Raw genomic sequence first — 19,978 nt, forward strand, 5'->3', positions numbered from 1 at the left:
AAATGAAGACATACTATTGTTTTCAAATGTTTACCATATAATTTCGAATCTTTATAGTTGTGTGTTCATGTTTCAAAAACAGACTGCTACACTTCTGAAGTTTTGGAAATTATGATTCTAAGCCTCAAGCCTCCTAATGAGCCTCAAGGTATGCTTAGCATATGCTTAATTTTTCTGGAAATTTGAGCTTCAGTATGCTTATAAACGTTATGCTTGTAAAACAAAATGAGTGTATAGCTGATTTCCTTACCTAACTCGAGATATTTCATGCGCAAGTTCCAGATTTCGCTACACTTTGGTCTAAAATTGACCATAAATAGCATCTTCTGCGTGAATTATCTTGAGTTAGGTAATGAAATCGGCTATACCCGTTTAAAAGTCTTCTATATAGTTTTTCGAGAGCTTTCGAATGGTATACTTGATAATGTCTGAAAATGAGTTTGAAATTTTCAAAAAATTTCGCCCTTAGGGTTTTGCCTGGGGAAAAAAGAAATGTCCCAAAAAAGGGATGTTCCACCAGTGGGATTTTAGGGGATTTTTTCCTGAGGCATAACCATCCTATAGGGAAGGTCTGGAGAAAGTTTCAGCTAGATCTGGCACGTCAAATGATAAAAAAATTAATATTATGAACTGATCTATTTTTCTATCGATTTAAAAGTTTTTGTATCTTTTAAACGGTATTTAAATGGTTAAAGATCTTTTGAAAATTAAACGAATTGACTTTAAGACGTTTGAAAATTTTTTTAAAAAAATACAAACATACTTTACGTGCATGATGTGTTAAGCTTCATCTGTGGATATCTAAAAAAACTGAAATGGATGTTTTACGTGCATGATAGTTAGTTGAGAGATAGTCAGTAAATAGCTGGTCAACGTTCTCATCTACAAGTCGAAAATTCTTACTTTCAAAGAATCATAATAACAAACTATACGCAATATATGATACAAAATAAAATATATTATAAGATTATTTGGGTTTTTTGTATAAAAAATATGTTTTTAGGAAATATTTAATATTTCCCGACGCAAAATGAGAGAAAGTCATTTTCCAACAACGATTCTAAATGTTTAACAAAACCATTTCTGGTCTGGAATTTAGTCCTTGCCGTATAAATTTTCTTTTCAATCTACTAAATGGAGACGAAGGATTTATTTTTTCCCCATACAACAGCTTGGGGCACACGAAGGCATACATCCTGCTGGTGGCATGGCTGGCATAGCTGCACCACAACATCCCATTGGGGCACATGATGGTTGACAGGCGGGCATTGGTGGCGGTGGTGGTGGGGCGCAACAAGCTGGAGCACATGATGGGCGGCATGCTGGCATTGGGGCGGCCATTGGAGCAGCCATCATTTGGGGTCCACAACATCCTTGTGGGGCGCATGCTGGGGCACATCCTGGCATCATAGCGGGCATAGGGGCGGCCATTGGAGCAGCCATCATTTGGGGTCCGCAACATCCTTGCGGGGCGCATGCTGGGGCACATCCTGGCATCATAGCGGGCATTGGTGGTGGAGCCATCATTTGTGGTCCACAACATCCTTGTGGTGCACACGATGGGGCACATCCTGGCATTTGGGCAGGCATTGGAGCAGCCATCATTGGTGGTCCACAGCATCCTTGTGGGGCACATGATGGGCGGCAAGCAGCCATAGCTGGTGGTGGTGTACAACAGTTGGATTGTTGACATTGAGCTGGACAAGTGTATTTTGGTTGAGATTGGCTAATAACGGCCCACCAGTGAACACAGATTGGGGCACATGGCGGAGCTGGGGCTCCTGGCATACCAGCTGGTCCCATAGGTCCCATAGGGCCCATCATACCGGGCATACCGGGCATACCAGCTGGTCCCATAGGTCCCATTGGTCCTGGAGCAGCAACTGGCATAGCTGGCATAGCACCCATACCACCACATGGAGCTCCCATACCACCGCATGGAGCAGCCATGGGAGCAGCCATTGGTCCACATCCCATACCACCGCACATTGGGGCAGCCATTGGCATAGGGGCAGCCATTGGAGCGGAGGCACAACATTGTGGTGAACAAGATGGGGCACATGATGGTGCACATTGGGCTCCACAGAAATATCGTTTTTTACCAGCTCCTTCTCTGGATGATGGTGCACTTCGTTTTTCTATGAAGTAAAGAAGCGTCGAAGTCTAAACTAAACAGTCATCGTAAAAGTCCGTCACTACTTAGTATCATCATTTCATCAAAAATTGTTCAACTAAAAGACGACAGCATTTTGGAAAAAGAAAATTCCACAGGTTTCAAAGTCAAGTTTTCAAACTTTTTATGATGAAAGAATGCCCAAGAGAAAGAACTTTTCAGACTCAAAAATATTAGACTCAGTAGTTTTAACTACATTAAAAGAGCAACAGAGCAGAGAATTCTATTTAATGATGATACGAGAAAGTGTACGTGCGTGTGTTGTCATAAAGTCGAGAAGTTTCATTCATTCTAACGTCAATGCAGTGAGTCCCTTACCGTCCGTCTTAACGTCCTTTTCTAACGTCACAATTTTGCCGTGGTACATGTATGCCTCTTTCACTAAAACGCAAAATTCATACACCTTTCTTTATACAAGAACTTTGGAGAAGTACACGTTTTTTTATAAGAATATCCAAAATCTTTGAAGCCTTAGGATGTTCTTAACCTTTCGAGCTTTAAGCCTAAAAAAGTTCTTAACGTGTTCTTAATTTCAACATTTTGAGAGCATTTTTGTCCCCAAAGCATTAAAATGTTCTTAACTTGTTCTTAATATTTTGGCAATCGAAGCCTTATATTCTTATATAGTCTGTTCTTATAAAAAAACGTGTCCACTTCTTTGTAACAGTTTTAAGAAAAGAAAAATGCTAAAAATAGTGTTAATGATACCCTTATCTTGATTCAATAACCTGAAGCACAATTACACTGATTCTTATAAGAATGCTTGGTCCGTATTTTGACTCTTGAGCATTAAATTGCTTTTACCATGTTTTTATGTTCAAGACCTAAAGTCTGTCTCGAAATAATTTGCAGCTGGAGAAAGAAATGGCTGTAACTTTTGATAGAATTCGAATCAAGTTGCGATTAAGTGCTTGTTAGAAAGATATTCGTGAGTGGAATATTATCAAGTAAAAAAATTGAGAAAAAAAAGGAAAATGAAAATGAAAAATGAAGAAGAAAAAAATCAACTTCTTGTAGAAATGTGGTGTAATTACCATTTTCACAGGAGTGACTCTTCAATCTTAGATCATCATCAATGTCAAAAAATTTTTCAAAAATATTCATTCAATCAAAAGATATCAAACAAAGTTTATTGCTGGTTGATCGACGAAAGGCTGTTTTTTTGTCGTTTTTTACCAGTTTTTACTATTTTATAGAGTCAACTAGCAATAATTTTTGTTTGATATCTTTTGAATGAATGAATATTTTTGAAAATTTTTTTGACAGTGATGATGATCTAAGATTGAAGAATCACTCCTGTGAAAATGGTAATTTTACCACATTTCTACAAGAAGTTGATTTTTTTCTTCTTCATTTTTCATTTTCATTTTCCTTTTTTTTCTCAATTTTTTTACTTGATAATATTCCACTCACGAATATCTTTCTAACAAGCACTTAATCGCAACTTGATTCGAATTCTATCAAAAGTTACAGCCATTTCTTTCTCCAGCTGCAAATTATTTCGAGACAGACTTTAGTTTCTTTTACTTTTCTGAGCCGCACTGTTCTTATAAAATTGTTATAATAAAAAAGAGTGTAAAAAGAGTGTCGACCACAATAAAAAAAGTCTACTCGTTCAAGTCCTTACTAAAGAAGCGTGTATGAAAAAAGCGAGCTAGGTATCGAATGAAGGCCAATGACAGATGCGGATGTTAATGAGAAGGAAAAACATGCAAAGTGAATGAATGAATGAAACTAAACGAACGAATGAATGACAAAACGAGTTGCTAAACTAGAAACGAACATGCGTGACTGAATTGTGAACAAGAAACTAGAATAGAAAGAAACGAAATTAAGCCATTCTATTGGTTAGACATGACGTAAACATTGAATTTAACCAATAGAATGGCTTCATTTTGTTTCGGAGCAAAACGGGACACCGTTACCTGGTCTAAAAGAATCACACTAAAGAGCAGATTTCATTCATTTGAACGGATTAAGTTTTTAAAGACTTGTTGATGATCCCTCCCTCATAAATCAGTTGGTTTTGGATCCAGCAACGTGGACACAGAAGCAAAACACCCCCTTCTCACAGACACACTGGGACTCCTTCCACTGGAAAAATTGGCCAAGATAACGTCCCCAGTGGAAAATTATACTCCAATTTTTGTCCCCACCGAAAATAATCACATAAACCAATCCTCACTGGAAAATATCATGCTATTTTTCCCATCCCCGCCCAATTTTCTGACAAAAGAATATGAATCCCCAGCCATAAAAAAAAACATGGGAAAACCCCCATCGAGTTTCAGTCCGTTATTTTTAACCCCCACTGGCTGAAAAATCCTACCGAGTCTGTGAGAAGGGGTGTAGGGAGGAAAGTGTAGTGCCCCGAAGCTGGATTTATTTTGGAACCCCTCTCCTTTTTATACCTTGGAAATACTTTTGGAAATCTTTCTTTTAAGTAAGTGTATCTTAAATTCTTGGAGAATCCAAATCGAATCAAATTTGCCCTTGAAATGTGGAGAAAAATATGTTACCACACTAGAAGTGATAAATAAATGACATACCTTTTTTGGCATGTGCCAAGCATACTGCAACGAGTAAGATGATTGCGATAGTCTGCTTCATGGTCAATCCCTGAATGAATTGAAAATGTTAAAAAAATTAATAGTTTGTGACCAAGATTACAAGAAATTCTTGACAATCTAGGATGCATCCAAAAGGCTTTATTCATGATATTCATAACATTATCTTATCTTTTGAAACAGAAGGATCCAAGAAAGTCTGGAATTTTTCAATTACGTTAGATTTAAACAATTTCACTGGTGATAAATTCCGTTGTTTTGGGATGGATGCATGCAAATGTTTAAAAAATCAAGAATTTAAATTCGAAAGTTTCTAAACAGAATAAGTCAATGGATTGTGCCCAAATCACGCCTTCATAATCAGCAAATTATGACAAAATATACCAGTAAAAGCTTTAAAAAGATTAAAAATATCCATAAAAATTCCATACCTTTGAAAATCCGACACCGTTAATCTGATGTTACCACTATAAAAATATGATTGGAAATGTAAAATAATATGTTCGGTGTTTACCACAGAATCGCCAATGTCGTCAGATACTGCTTTCAATTTTCCTTAAAGAATAATGTCATTAACTAAATGTATAAACTCGTTTCGCTTGGGTAACTTTCAATACAGAAAATGAATGTTTCGAACGTTTGTTACTAAAACTCTGAAAAGAATTTTCGAATAAAAAGCTTCGAAATGTTTGCATTTAAATTTTAGATTGATACTCAATATGAGTATATTTTCAAATTTAAATACCCTTTTATACAAACAGCTGCTATTCTAGACATTTGTTTTGAAAGTTTATCTACTACTTAATAACATATGAAAAATCATTTTCCATTCGTGCTGTGTTAGACCTATCTCACGAAATATTTGCCATGAAATATTTTTTCAGATTGTTACAAAAATCACAAATCTTCAGGATGAACAAAATTTAGAAGATCGGACCCAATATTTTCAAACAAAATCATTGTAACCAATGAAACCTATTTAATAATTTGAGCAATATTTTCAGCAATACACGTTTTTTTATTAGAACCCAGCTTATAAGAGCATTTAGGCTGAAATTCATCGAAAAACTAAGAACAACGTAAGAACATATCCAGCCTTTGGAAAAAGAATGACAAGAAACTACCAAGAAACTACAATTTTTGCTCTTTTCAAGCAGTTTTAACCAAACTTAGGGAGGGATGCATTTTCTAAAATCGAAAGTCAAATATTGTCCAAATTTTACCAATTTAAAGTGCACTTTATTTTGCACGATATAGTCGATTTAGAGTAGTCTGAAAAATTGAGAACGCATTTAAGAACATTTTAGGCTGAAAATTGCTAAAAAAAGAAAGCACATCCAGGCTCAGCCAAATTTTAGGTGTTCTAATAAAAAACAAACAAGCGTGTAATTGAAAATTTAGGCTAATTTAAAAAGCTTGTAGTCTTTCGTATCGTTTTATAAAATTGTTAGATTACATTTCCATGAAAAAAAAATACTCTGAGTGTCTTTATAAAAATTCTTTAGTAAAAAATCTAAAAAAATATCAAAATTATATAAATTTTATGCTTCGTATATGTAATCACATGATAACGAGTGCAATTCGAATATAATTGCACGACTGATTTTTTTGTTATTAATTTTCCGAGTCCGAAAGGACGAGGAAAATTCGAAACAAAAAAATCACGAGTGCAATTTTCGAATTGTACGAGTTATTATGTGATTACGAGCTAATCGCACAATGGCTTTCACTACTTTTTCCCAGTTAGGAAAAAAATTACAGAAATTACACTGAGAGTTTTATATTTTTCTCGTCTCCTTATGTCTTTCTTTTATTGTTGTTTATTGATTTTCTTTCTCACAAAATAAATTTCGAATGCAATTAAAACGTTCGATGCAAAAAGAATGTAAGAAAAAACATTAAAATCAATTTTGTAAACATTGGCGCCGCATTGGAGAGTGTGATTAACGATTAATTGCTCTCTACAGGATGCAATTAACGATTAATTGCTCTCTTTGAGGGCGTGCCAAATAAGAAAAAATAACCCATCGTGCGATTAACTGTATTATAGGCGTTGTCTTGTAACACCCCATTCTCACGGACCCGGTAGGATTTTTTGAATTCAATTGCGAAGGGGGTGTCTTGTAGTCTGGGCCAACAATAAACTTTTTCCTCATTTCACATAGCTCGCATTTTTAGTGAAAAATGAATATGAATTTGATAGTTCGAAAAAATCCAAATTTCGTCACCGCCTCTAAAAATGTTCGTCACTTTCCCCCGACATTTTTTCCCCGTTAAGGTAATTATCACGAAAATTTTACGAGCTGACAGATTTGAAATGATTATCAAAGACAATACGATTTGGAAAAGTGCAAAGCAAAGCGTTGAACGAAATTTGCTATCATAATAAGGCTGCACTGGCCTCCACTTGTTGGAACTGGTTGGAAAGATATTGATGAGTAACTTTTGTAGCTAATCACATTCCTGAAGAAAAAGCGACCCGCCTGTTCATTGACAGTGCATTTTAACTTTCTAGTTGGCTAAATGGCGAGAAATAAATCTAATAGTTATCAATCAAAATAAATTACACGAGTACTAAAATGTAAGAGTAAAGAATACAAAGTAATAAAAATTAAAGAAGAAAATTTCTAAGTAAAGTAAACCTCAGTCACATTTAACGGTTGAAAATGTGTTGCACTGTTGATGGCTTTACTGCTCAATATACGGAACTGTATAGCAGCAAAGACGGCAATGATGGACAAAATAAAAGCCATGACGGATTGCCAAGGTCTATTGCCTGGTCTCTGTTCCTGTAAAAATTGCATCACTTTGTCCCAGTGGAACTCTTTCTCTGCTGTGCGGTTCCGGCTTATTTGTCTGACTAAACGAGACCATAGATAATCAACACTGACATTCCCGATAGCTAGGATAGGCACCACGAAGCAAATTACAAGAAAAATCAACCGTTCGTATCGATAATATGGCATTTCACTAGCCGATGACGTTATCCAAACATGAATTTCCAGTAAAAATGACACAATAGCGAAAAGCACGTTCATAGACATCCAACCAGAAGTGAACTCACGAAAATCGTGAAACGTATCAAAGGCTTCGGCCAACCGACGCCGACAAATATCGACGTCGTCAATGTGACAGTTAACAAATTTACAGACGAGACGAACTTCTTTTTCAAAACTACGTCGCAGAAGATATACGATGTACGCCAATCCGGAAAAGTTTAAACAACCGGTGAAAATGAGAAAATAATCGACCGGCGTGTAATACGTACGTAACGATTTCCCGTAAGCGAATAAGTCTTGCGTGATACGCGTGCATTGAATAGTGATGAAAAACACGCTAGCAAAAAATAACACGTAGCCAGCCATTCTGGTTTTTCGCATGTGCACACAACGCAACCTTTGAACAAGAAAAGTGGGAGCAATTGCACCTGCCCACTTCCCAGGTGCCCAATGTGGGTATGCTGAATGAAAATTACACGAAATAGCACTGAAAACTGGTATAGTTAACAGACCTTGAATACAGAGTGTTGATATGGTTTCAACAAGGTTGTCTTTCTTGTCTTCATAACGGATTAGATCTACAGCGATTAACATGACAGTCGCTGAGAAGAGAATGAATAACCATATGTTGGATAAAATAAAACTTCTTCGATGGTTGAGACGACTCGCCCCAATCTCCTCATCCGTGATGTAAGACACATTCCCTGAAGAGTAAGATAGGTTGGATTCATTATATTTTTATTCATTACATAATATGTATGCGGGAACATTCCGGTTTTTTGCCAGTAGTGGCAAATTTTGAACAATTTTTATCTTAGCTTAAATTTCTCAAATTTGCCAATATTGGTGAAATCCATTTCTTATATTCAAAAGCATTTTCGTTGAGTTTTGTATATGCGTAAGGCCAATAAATTAAATTAAATTCTATAATTTTGGTTACATAAATAAGTAATTAAAAAACGTATAAACCCCCTGTTGAGGCTGCCCATCCCTCTGTGGCTGGAAATTCTTTAACCGCCTGGAATTCCAGGCAATTTCAGGTTTAAACCCCTCTTAAATTCTGAATTTTTAGTAGGAATTAAAAAGCTACCCCCATGGAATTCCAGTTATTTTTGACAAATTTTTGTATCTCCCTATGGAATTCCGCCACATAAACCTTACCCTTTTGGAATGAAAATGGACCTCCTCAACAGGGGGTATACGGTTTTTTCTGGAAAAGCCCAATAACCTAATAGTGACCTATTAGGACTGTTGCGAGTAAAGTAGATAAATGTTCCAGAGTGTATCCGTTAAAAACATTACGTCGTGATTATCTTGAATTGTGAATCACAATCATCGATAAAGAAAGTATAATATAGGAATCAAATAATTGAATTTAATGCTTGTCATTTTCTTGTTGGAAACATTAAACTTATCTATAAAAAATCTAAGGTGTTTCAAAATTTCAATCAAACTTGAACCTTTTTCTATTTCTACTTGATTGAGTTGCAGGAGGCTTTGAGGCCTATTTTTGCAACAATAGACGCTTTCAATGAGCACCTTGAACTGACTACCCATTTTCCCTCACATGCCATGCGTTGACCCGGGCGAAGGTTCATTCACTGCCAAGTGAGTCGCTGCAAGTGGGAATTGAACCTCAGATGCCTGTGCAGCAACCAAGGTCAATCACCACTATACCACAGCGCAAAACATTCTTTTTAATATGAAATTGACGTCAGCAGCAATAAATGGATAAGATGACGCCAAATAAACTTATCAGAATTGACGTCAAATATTATTTTATTTAACTTTTGATAGTTTAAAAAATAATTGACAAAAAATGAAGCAGTACGAACAATGGATAGAAAGGCGATGCAGATGGAACGGAGGCTCCTTTACAATAAGGTAAGCACTTTGAATTGAATTGAATTAAATGTATTTTCGCAGCAATTCAGCAGAGTAATGCCCTAGGGATTGTGTTCAATAGACTAAGACATGTAGTTAAATAAAAACTTTGTGTGTCAATCCTGAAATTTCTTTTCCTTGCTCTCAAACAGTCTTATAACCTTATGGTAAATTTCATGATTTTGAATCATTTTGTATATTTTCTTAAGCTGAGTCTACAATAGGAAGTATGAAGGAACGAGAACGACAACGGAAGGATGGGAAAGAATGAAAAGGATGGATGGGAAGGAACAACAACGGAGGAATGGGAAGGGACAAAAACAGAAAGATGAGAGGGAACGAATATGGAAGGGATGAGAAGGAACGAAAACGGAACGAAAACGAAAACGAAGGATGGAAGGACGAAGGAAAAACGAAGGATGGGAGGAACGAAACAACGGAAGGATGGGAAGGACAACAACGGAGGAATGGGAAGGGACAAAAACAGACGATGAGGAGGGAACGATATGGAAGGATGAGGAACGAAACGGAAGGATGGGAAGAACGAAAACGGAGGATGGAAGGGAGGAATGGAAGACAAAACAGAAAGATGAGGGAACGATATGAAAGGATGAGAAGGAACGAAAACGGAAGGATGGAAAAACGAAAACGGAAGAAAACGGGGAATGGGAAGGGATAAAAACAGAAAGATGAGAGGGAACGAATATGGAAGGGATGAGAAAGGACGACAACGGAGGGATGAGAAGAAAGGAAGAAAACGAACGAAAAGGGGAAAAACGAAGGAAACGGAAGGATGGGAAGGAACGAAAACGGAAGGATGGGAAGGAACGAAAACGGAAGGATGGGAAGGAACGAAAACGGAAGGATGGGAAGGAACAACAACGGAGGAATGGGAAGGGACAAAAACAGAAAGATGAGAGGGAACGAATATGGAAGGATGAGAAGGAACGAAAACGGAAGGATGGGAAGGAACGAAAACGGAAGGATGGGAAGGGACGAAAAAGGGAATGGGAAGGAACAAAAGAAATGGGAGTAAAAAGGGAAAGAAAACGGAAAGGGGAAAGGAACGAAAACGGAGGATGGGAAGGAACGAAAATGGGAAGGACGAAAAGGAATGGGAAGGGAAAAACAGAAAGATGAGAGGGAACGAATATGGAAGGGATGAGAAAGGACGACAACGGAGGGATGAGAAGAAACGAAAACGGAAGGATGGGAAGGAACGAAAACGGAAGGATGGGAAGGAACGAAAACGGAGGAATGGGAAGGGACAAAAACGGAGGAATGGGAAGGGACAAAAACGGAGGGATGAGAAGGAACGAAAATGGAAGGGATGAGAGGGAAAGGAAATGAAGAAATGCGATGGAACGAAAACGGAGGGATGGGAAGGGACAAAAACGGAGGGATGGGAAGGGACGAAAACAGAAAGACGAGAGGGAACGAATATGGAAGGGATGAGAAGGAACGAAAACAGAGGAATGGGAAGGGACGAAAATGAGGGATCAGGAGGAACGAAAATGGAGGAATGGGAAGGGACGAAAACAGAAAGATGAGAGGGAACGGAAATGGAAGGGATAAGAAGGAACGAAAATGGAAGGCATGAGAGGGAAAGGAAATGAAGAAATGCGATGGAACGAAAACGGAGGGATGGGAAGGGACAAAAACGGAGAGATGGGAAGGGACAAAAACAGAGGAATGGGGAGGGACGAAAACGGGGGGATGAAAAGGAACAAAACGGAGGAATGAAAAGGAACGAAAACAGAAGGATGAGAAGGAACGAAAACGGAAAGAATGGGAAGGGAAGAAAACAGAGGAATGGGAAGGGACGAAAATGGAGGGATCGAAGGAACGAAAACGGAGGAGTGTAAAAGAGAAGAATACCATGGGAAAATAAAGAAAAGAAAAACACTACAAAAGAAAAGAAAGGGAAGAGTGCTAGGAAAGAACCAAATGGGGTCGGTCAAGCAAAACAGTTTTTCAAATCTAAAAAGACTGTTTCACATCAAAAAAAATTATAAAAAGTAAAGGCAACAAAAAGCGATTATTTTGGAAGTCTTTCTAAACTTTCTTCTATTGATCAAAAAAGTTTTGGCGCATTGAAGGTGAACATCTATGAAAATGTGTTAAAAATGAAAAAAACAAACATAAAAATACACTTTCATAGTTGCATCACTTCGTGACATGCAATCAAAACATTTGAGAAATAGAAGCAAGTTAATGAAAGGGGTCAGTTGTCAAGTAAACAGTCTTTAAATCTAAAAGACTGTTCACATCAAAAACGACGTTTCAAAAACAAACAAAAGCGATATTTTGGAAGTCTTTCTAAACTTCTTCTATTGAGCAAAAAGGTTTTGGCGCATTGAAGGTGAACATCTATGAAAATGTATTAAAAATGAAAAAAAAAACATAAAAATACACTTTCATAGTTGCATCACTTCGTGATATGCAATGAAAACATTTGAGAAATAGAAGCAAGTTAATGAAAGGGGTCAGTGGAGGGTCAAGTGAAACAGTTCTTTAAATCAGTAAGGATTGTTTCACATCAAAAACAAACAATTTCAAAAACAAACAAAAAGCAATTATTTTGGAAGTCTTTCTAAACTTTTTTCTATTGATCAAAAAAGTTTTGGGGCATTGAATGAAGGTGAAAATCTATGAAAATGTAATAAAAAAGAAAAAAGAAGCATAAAAATGCACTTTTATAGTTGCATCACTTCGTGACATGCAATGAAAACATTTGAGATATAGAAGCAAGTTAATGAAAGGGGTCAGTGGAGGGTCAAGTGAAACAGTTCTTTAAATCTAAAAGGACTGTTTCACATCAAAAACAAACAATTTCAAAAACAAACAAAAAGCAATTATTTTGGAAGTCTTTCTAAACTTTCTTCTATTGATCAAAAAAGTTTTGGCGCATTGAAGTTGAACATCTATGAAAATGTGTTAAAAATGAAAAAAAAAAAAACATAAAAATACACTTTCATAGTTGCATCACTTTGTGACATGCAATGAAAACATTTGAGAAATAGAAGCAAGTTAATGAAAAGGGTCAGTGGAGGGTCAAGTAAAACAGTTCTTTAAATCTGTAAGGACTGTTTCACATCAAAAACAAACGTTTTCAAAAACAAATAAAAAGCAATTATTTTGGAAGTCTTTCTAAACTTTTTTCTATTGATCAAAAAAGTTTTGGCGCACTGAAGGTGAACATCTATGAAAATGTAATAAAAAAGAAAAATGACGCATAAAAATGCACTTTTATAGTTGCATCACTTCGTGACATGCAATGAAAACATTTGAGAAATAGAAGCAAGTTAATGAAAGGGGTCAGTGGAGGGTCAAGTGAAAGAGTTCTTTAAATCTAAAAGGACTGTTTCACATCAAAAACAAACGTTTTCAAAAACAAATAAAAAGCAATTATTTTGGAAGTCTTTCTAAACTTTTTTCTATTGATCAAAAAAGTTTTGGCGCATTGAAGGTGAACATCTATGAAAATGTAATAAAAAAGAAAAAAGAAGCATAAAAATGCACTTTTATAGTTGCATCACTTCGTGACATGCAATGAAAACATTTGAGAAATAGAAGCAAGTTAATGAAAGGGGTCAGTGGAGGGTCAAGTGAAACAGTTCTTTAAATCTAAAAGGACTGTTTCACATCAAAAACAAACGTTTTCAAAAACAAACAAAAAGCGATTATTTTGGAAGTCTTTCTAAACTTTCTTCTATTGATCAAAAAATCAAAAAAGTTTTGGCGCATTTAAGGTGAACATCTATGAAAATGTGTTAAAACTGAAAAAAAAAACCATAAAAATACACTTTCATAGTTGCATCACTTCGTGACATGCAATGAAAACATTTGAGAAATAGAAGCAAGTTAATGAAAGGGGTCAGTGGAGGGTCAAGTGAAAGAGTTCTTTAAATCTAAAAGGACTGTTTCACATCAAAAACAAACGTTTCCAAATCAAACAAAAAGCAATTATTTTGGAAGTCTTTCTAAACTTTTTTCTATTGATTAAAAAAGCTTTGGGGCATTGAAAGTGAAAATCTATGAAAATGTAATAAAAAAGAAAAAAGAAGCATAAAAATGCACTTTTATAGTTGCATCACTTCGTGACATGCGATGAAAACATTTGAGAAATAGAAGCAAGTTAATGAAAGGGGTCAGTGGAGGGTCAAGTGAAACAGTTCTTTAAATCTATAAGGATTGTTTCACATCAAAAACAAATTTTTTCAAAAAACAACAAAAAACAATTATTCTGGAAGTCTTTCTAAACTTTCTTCTATTGATCAAAAAAGTTTTGGCGCGTTGAAGGTGAACATCTATGAAAATGTGTTAAAAATGAAAAAAACAACATAAAAATACACTTTCATAGTTGCATCACTTCGTGATATGCAATGAAAACATTTGAGAAATAGAAGCAAGTTAATGAAAGGGGTCAGTGGAGGGTCAAGTGAAACAGTTCTTTAAATCTGTAAGGACTGTTTCACATGAAAAACAAACGTTTTCAAAAACAAATAAAAAGCAATTATTTTGGAAGTCTTTCTAAACTTTTTTCTATTGATCAAAAAAGTTTTGGCGCATTGAAGGTGAACATCTATGAAAATGTAATAAAAAAGAAAAAAGAAGCATAAAAACGCACTTTTATAGTTGCATCACTTCGTGACATGCAATGAAAACATTTGAGAAATAGAAGCAAGTTAATGAAAGGGGTCAGTGGAGGGTCAAGTGAAACAGTTCTTTAAATCTAAAAGGACTGTTTCACATCAAAAACAAACGTTTTCAAAAACAAACAAAAAGCGATTATTTTGGAAGTCTTTCTAAACTTTCTTCTATTGATCAAAAAGGTTTTGGCGCATTGAAGGTGAACATCTATGAAAATGTGTTAAAAATGAAAAACAATATAAAAATACACTTTCATAGTTGCATCACTTCGTGATATGAAATGAAAACATTTGAGAAATAGAAGCAAGTTAATGAAAGGGGTCAGTGGAGGGTCAAGTGAAACAGTTCTTTAAATCTATAAGGATTGTTTCACATCAAAAACAAATTTTTTCAAAAAACAACAAAAAACAATTATTCTGGAAGTCTTTCTAAACTTTCTTCTATTGATCAAAAAAATTTTGGCGCATTGAAGGTGAACATCTATGAAAATGTGTTAAAAATGAAAAAAACAACATAAAAATACACTTTCGTAGTTGCATCACTTTGTGACATGCAATGAAAACATTTGAGAAATAGAAACAAGTTAATGAAAGGGGTCAGTGGAGGGTCAAGTGAAACAGTTCTTTAAATCTAAAAGGACTGTTTCACATCAAAAACAAACGTTTTCAAAAACAAACAAAAAGCGATTATTTTGGAAGTCTTTCTAAACTTTCTTCTATTGATCAAAAAAGTTTTGGCGCATTGAAGGTGAACATCTATGAAAATGTGTTAAAAATGAAAAAAAAAAAACATAAAAATACACTTTCATAGTTGCATCATTTCGTGATATGCAATGAAAACATTTGAGAAATAGAAGCAAGTTCTTTAAATCTATAAGGATTGTTTCACATCAAAAACAAATTTTTTCAAAAAACAACAAAAAACAATTATTCTGAAAGTCTTTCTAAACTTTCTTCTATTGATCAAAAAAGTTTTGGCGCATTGAAGGTGAACATCTATGAAAATGTGTTAAAAATGAAAAAAAAAAAAACATAAAAATACACTTTCATAGTTGCATCATTTCGTGATATGCAATGAAAACATTTGAGAAATAGAAGCAAGTTCTTTAAATCTATAAGGATTGTTTCACATCAAAAACAAATTTTTTCAAAAAACAACAAAAAACAATTATTCTGAAAGTCTTTCTAAACTTTCTTCTATTGATCAAAAAAGTTTTGGCGCATTTGAAGGTGAACATCTATGAAAATGTGTTAAAAATGAAAAAACAACATAAAAATACACTTTCATAGTTGCATCACTTCGTGATATGAAATGAAAACATTTGAGAAATAGAAGCAAGTTAATGAAAGGGGTCATCAGTGGAGGGTCAAGTGAAACAGTTCTTTAAATCTGTAAGGACTGTTTCACATCAAAAACAAACGTTTTCAAAAACAAATAAAAAGCAATTATTTTGGAAGTTTTTCTAAACTTTTTTCTATTGATCAAAAAAGTTTTGGCGCATTGAAGGTGAACATCTATGAAAATGTGTTAAAAATGAAAAAAACAACATAAAAATACACTTTCATAGTTGCATCACTTCGTGATATGAAATGAAAACATTTGAGAAATAGAAGCAAGTTAATGAAAGGGGTCAGTGGAGGGTCAAGTGAAACAGTTCTTTAAATCTGTAAGGACTGTTTCACATCAAAAACAAACGTTTTCAAAAACAAATAAAAAGCAATTATTTTGGAAGTTTTTCTAAACCTTTTTCTATTGATCAAAAAAATTTGGCGCAATGAAAGTCTGAATGGAATCGAGGCTAAAAAAGCTGAAAAATTGATTTTATCACCCCGCATATCAGCTTTTTTCCCCGCGCTTTTGCCTAAAAAGAATCGCACTCGGAGGCTTCTTTTCAATGAGGTAAGCACTTTTGATTGAATTGAATCGTAGCAGAGTAATGCACTAGAGATTGTGTTGAAGAGACTAAGACATTTTGTTGAATCAAAACTTTTTGTGTCAATCCTGAAATTTCTTTTCCTTGCTCTCAAACAGTCTTATAACCTTATGGTAAATTTCATGATTTTGGATAATTTTGTACATTTTCTTAAGCTGAGTCTACAATAGGAAGTATGAAGGAACGAGAATGAAAAGGATGGACGAGAAGGAACGAAAAGAGAAGGATGAGAAGGAACGAAAACGGAGGGATGGGAAGGGACGAAAACGGAGGGATGGGAAGGGACGAAAACGGAGGGATGGAAAGGGTCGAAAACGGGGGATGAGAAGGAACAAAAACTAAGGAATAAGAAGGAACAAAAAGGAAGGGATTAGAAGGAACGAAAAGGAGGGGTGAGAAGGAACGAAAACGGAGGGATGGGAAGGGACGAAAACGGAGGGATGGGAAGGGACGAAAACAGGGAGATGAGAAGGAACAAAAACGAAGGAATGAGAAGGAACAATAACGAAGGGATTAGAAGGGACGAAAAAGGAGGGATGAGAAGGAACGAAAAGGAGGGGTGAGAAGGAACGAAAACGGAGGGATGGGAAGGAACGAAAACGTAGGGATGGGAAGGGAGGAAAACGGAGGGATGGGAAGGAACGAAAACGGAGGGATGGGAAGGGACGAAAACAGAGGGAGGGAAGGGACGAAAACAGAGGGAGGGAAGGGACGAAAACGGAGGGACGAAAACGGAGGGATGAGAAGGAACAAAAACGAAGGAATGAGAAGGGATGAAAACAGAGGAATTAGAATGAACGAAAAGGAGGGGTTAGAAGGGACGAAAAAGGAGGGATGGGACGGGTCGAAAACGATGGAATGGGAAGGAACGAAAAGGAGGGGTGAGAAGGAACGAAAAGAGACGGAATGGGAAGGGTCGAAAACGGAGGGATGAGAAGGAACGAAAAAGGAGGGAATGAGAAAGAACGAAAATAGAGGAATGTAAAGGCAAAAAAAGCATGAAAAGGAACAAAAGCATAAAGATAGAAATAAAATACTAGAAAAGGAAAGAAAGGGAAGAGCGCTTGCTAGGAAAGAACGAAGAGGAAAAGACTGTTTCACATCTAAAAAAAATTTACGTAAAAGCAACAAAAAGCGATTATTTCTAAACTTTTTCTATTTTAAAATCAAAAAAAGTTTTGGTGCATTGAAGGTGAACATCTATAAAAATGTAGTAAAAAAAAGATGGAAAAATGAAAATACACTTTCATAGTTGCATCGCTTTGTTACACGCATTCAAAAAGCGATTATTTTGGAAGTCTTTCTAAACTTTTTATTTTTAAAATCAACAAGCTAGATGCTGAATTAACCTACCTGATGATGAAAGTTAGATAGCAATGCGAGGAGAAAAATGAAAAAATCAGTCAGAAAATATAGTGTTTAGCGAAAATGCATAACGCAATAAATTCATCATTGATTGTTGATGGGGGGAGAGGGGAGGGATGTAGGGAAGAAAATAAATAGAAAGTTCTGGCAAAAATCAGTTTTATTGACAATTGAATCATACTTGATGGTGAGCATTGTTATCAATAATGTTTTTTTGTGAAAAACATAAAAATATAAGGAAACAAACCAATGAAAATCTGCAAAAAAGGCGATTTCCGGCATTTTCAACCGGAAAAATTTTTTCTCAGAAATCGAACTCGGCCATGTTTTGAGCATTGTTAATACGCATCTTTGAGAAAAAAATAAGAAAAAACTAATGATAAAATCTCGAGAAAATGCCAAAAAAACATTTTTTCCGGCATATTACCAAAAATTTAACAGACGAACGAACGAACGGACGGACGGACGGACGAACGGACGGACGAACATGGGTTAATTTAAAGGACCTCCACCGGGGTACCCAGAAATAGGTCCAAAAAAAGTTTTGGTGCATTGAAGGTGAACATCTATGAAAATTTAGTAAAAAAAAGATGGAAAAATGAAAACACACTTTCATAGTTGCATCGCTTTGTTACACGCAATCAAATCTTTGAGAAATAGAAGATTAAAGGAAGGGGTCACTGCAAGCTAAAGAAAAGGTTCAGGGAGGGAAGAGAAACATTTCTTCCAGGTCTAAAGGAAAATTAATCAGAAATAAATTTGATTTTTTTTCTCAATTTATAGAACTTCTAGAAATTCTCTTAAATTACGTCCTAAAAAAAAATAAAAAAATAAAACTTTCATACCATCGTGATCCCATAGGAAACTTTCGCAAATATCACAATGGTGCATCTGAAAAGACATCATAGTTGTAAACTCTTCGTGGCCTCTCTCCTTGCATTGGGCACATCGTCTCACTGTCACCAGAGGAGCTAAAACAAGAAAAAATAGGATTGGAAATAACCAAGCTCTAAAACAAAGACTGGGATGACCAACCAGTATATTTCATTCAAAAGCCGGTCTTTGTTTCAAAATGGTAGACATTTTGTTTTGAAGAAGATTGTCTTGTTTCACTAAATTGTATCCTAAGCTTTGGAAACTATTGTCAAATCATGTCTTCTATCTCAAATTAGATTTGATTGGATGGTTTGAGATTCTAATTATAAAATTAGAGAATAAGACAAGCTAACTTTGAACGTTTTAGTGATTTGTTCTAGATTATCTAGCCAGTTGTAGCATGTAATAAACTCTACTAAAATCAACCCAGGTTAAACAAGTTGTAAAATAAATGAAATTGATAGCTATGACCAAATTTGGTGGGGGGCGGGGCATCCGAGGGTCTAAAATCCCGAAATCCCGTTAAATTTTAGGCAAAATCCCGAAATCCCGAAATCCTGTTGATTTTTGCCCCAAATATCGATCACCGGTCCCGCTAAAATGGATCTTGAAACGAATTCGACTTTCAGCTTTTTACTAGAATACCTCTTAGAGATAAAGAGCTATAAAGCAGCTGAACCCAAGCCACATATAGTCTACAGTAAACGTGTAAAAGTTCTGTATAAGCATAGTATGTTATACATATATCTAACTGAATATTTCTAGCTGTAACAATGATAAACAAGACGACTTAGAGTCGAAAATTTCGCAAAGTGCATGATTATTCAAAGATGATAGATAGATCATAGAATGAAATAATAGTATTAAACGACTGTAGATGGTTATTTTTGCTATTTTTGGTCATTTTATGCGTCTGAATAATAGATTCCCATGTAAAAACGTGCAAGAGATTTTCAAATCATGATCTCCTGAGTGGAAAACCATCTGATTTGAAGATTCCTGTTAGCTATGAAACTTTGAGTATGAAATTGACCTAAAAATTATCTGCTGGCAAAACACAAAAGTATAATCATACCTTCGTGATACAATCCCAGTGACTTCATGTATAACCACAAAAGAAAGGGCCATTTTTGTTGTTTTTGGAACACAACATCATCTTTATGATTAGACACTGTGGAACCATGGAATTGTTTTTGTTGATTGTAATCTTTATAAAGTTGTCTTCGCTTTGTACTTGGTTCTATTGGTGATGTTTCTGCCTCCATCATTTTTAGTTGTTTATTGTTGCTGATTTATTTTAAAGAATATACCTTTAAATAAAAAAGATGAAAAAAATCTTATTGGAGAGAAAATACAATACAGATGCCGCATCAGAAACGATCTTTGCATGCCAAACCTGTTTGTGTATAAAACAGCAGCGTAAATTTGCTTTTAAAACTGACAGTAAGTAGAGTGTTGTCAGATGTATGTGCTACGGAGGTCTCTAAACCTCAACCTGTCATTGTTTCTTTGCTCATTTTTGTGAAAA

At 35.5% G+C, this 19,978-nt stretch overlaps 3 protein-coding genes across 4 annotated transcripts; 1 reads left to right on the forward strand and 2 right to left on the reverse strand.

Annotated features, from left to right (window-relative positions):
• Positions 1–875: 875 nt before the first annotated feature.
• LOC136820015 (keratin-associated protein 10-8-like) lies at positions 876–5,298 on the reverse strand. Of its 2 annotated transcripts, XM_067076253.1 has the most exons (4): positions 5,172–5,262; positions 4,723–4,792; positions 2,492–2,554; positions 876–2,138 (listed from the first exon to the last, which is right to left on the reverse strand). In XM_067076253.1, exons 2-4 carry the CDS (start codon positions 4,781–4,783, stop codon positions 1,150–1,152), a joined length of 1,113 nt encoding a protein of 370 aa, XP_066932354.1. In that variant the 5' UTR covers positions 4,784–4,792; positions 5,172–5,262; the 3' UTR covers positions 876–1,149. The 2 variants fall into 2 exon arrangements, with proteins under 2 accessions (XP_066932354.1, XP_066932355.1); XM_067076254.1 differs by lacking the exon at positions 2,492–2,554 and having other exon boundaries at positions 5,172–5,298.
• Positions 5,299–7,268: 1,970 nt separating this feature from the next.
• LOC136820013 (uncharacterized) lies at positions 7,269–19,767 on the reverse strand. The gene is made up of 3 exons (XM_067076251.1): positions 19,526–19,767; positions 18,420–18,545; positions 7,269–8,443 (listed from the first exon to the last, which is right to left on the reverse strand). The coding sequence occupies exons 1-3, from the start codon at positions 19,716–19,718 to the stop codon at positions 7,368–7,370; spliced, it is 1,395 nt and encodes a 464-aa protein (XP_066932352.1). The 5' UTR covers positions 19,719–19,767; the 3' UTR covers positions 7,269–7,367.
• Positions 10,329–11,605, forward strand: LOC136820031 (octapeptide-repeat protein T2-like). The gene is made up of 3 exons (XM_067076268.1): positions 10,329–10,630; positions 10,675–10,953; positions 11,352–11,605. The coding sequence occupies exons 1-3, from the start codon at positions 10,329–10,331 to the stop codon at positions 11,512–11,514; spliced, it is 744 nt and encodes a 247-aa protein (XP_066932369.1). The 3' UTR covers positions 11,515–11,605.
• Positions 19,768–19,978: the final 211 nt, after the last annotated feature.

The sequence above is a fragment of the Clytia hemisphaerica genome, unplaced genomic scaffold (assembly GCF_902728285.1).
Source record: "Clytia hemisphaerica strain Z4C2 unplaced genomic scaffold, Clytia hemisphaerica genome assembly, whole genome shotgun sequence".
Taxonomy (NCBI): domain Eukaryota; kingdom Metazoa; phylum Cnidaria; class Hydrozoa; order Leptothecata; family Clytiidae; genus Clytia; species Clytia hemisphaerica.

Coding starts and splice junctions, on each gene's coding strand:
- LOC136820015 (XM_067076253.1), bottom strand. CDS start 4,783: ATGAAGCAGACTATCGCAATCATCTTACTCGTTGCAGTATGCTTGGCA. Junction 2,555..4,722: donor CTTGGCACATGCCAAAAAAG/GTATGTCATTTA, acceptor TTTGCGTTTTAG/TGAAAGAGGCATACATGTAC. Junction 2,139..2,491: donor AAAGGACGTTAAGACGGACG/GTAAGGGACTCA, acceptor TTTACTTCATAG/AAAAACGAAGTGCACCATCA.
- LOC136820031 (XM_067076268.1), top strand. CDS start 10,329: ATGGAAGGGATGAGAAAGGACGACAACGGAGGGATGAGAAGAAAGGAA. Junction 10,631..10,674: donor GGGAAGGGACGAAAAAGGGA/ATGGGAAGGAAC, acceptor GGGAAAGAAAAC/GGAAAGGGGAAAGGAACGAA. Junction 10,954..11,351: donor AAGGAACGAAAATGGAAGGG/ATGAGAGGGAAA, acceptor ATGAAAAGGAAC/AAAACGGAGGAATGAAAAGG.
- LOC136820013 (XM_067076251.1), bottom strand. CDS start 19,718: ATGATGGAGGCAGAAACATCACCAATAGAACCAAGTACAAAGCGAAGA. Junction 18,546..19,525: donor ACTGGGATTGTATCACGAAG/GTATGATTATAC, acceptor TTCTTGTTTTAG/CTCCTCTGGTGACAGTGAGA. Junction 8,444..18,419: donor TTTCCTATGGGATCACGATG/GTATGAAAGTTT, acceptor CTTACTCTTCAG/GGAATGTGTCTTACATCACG.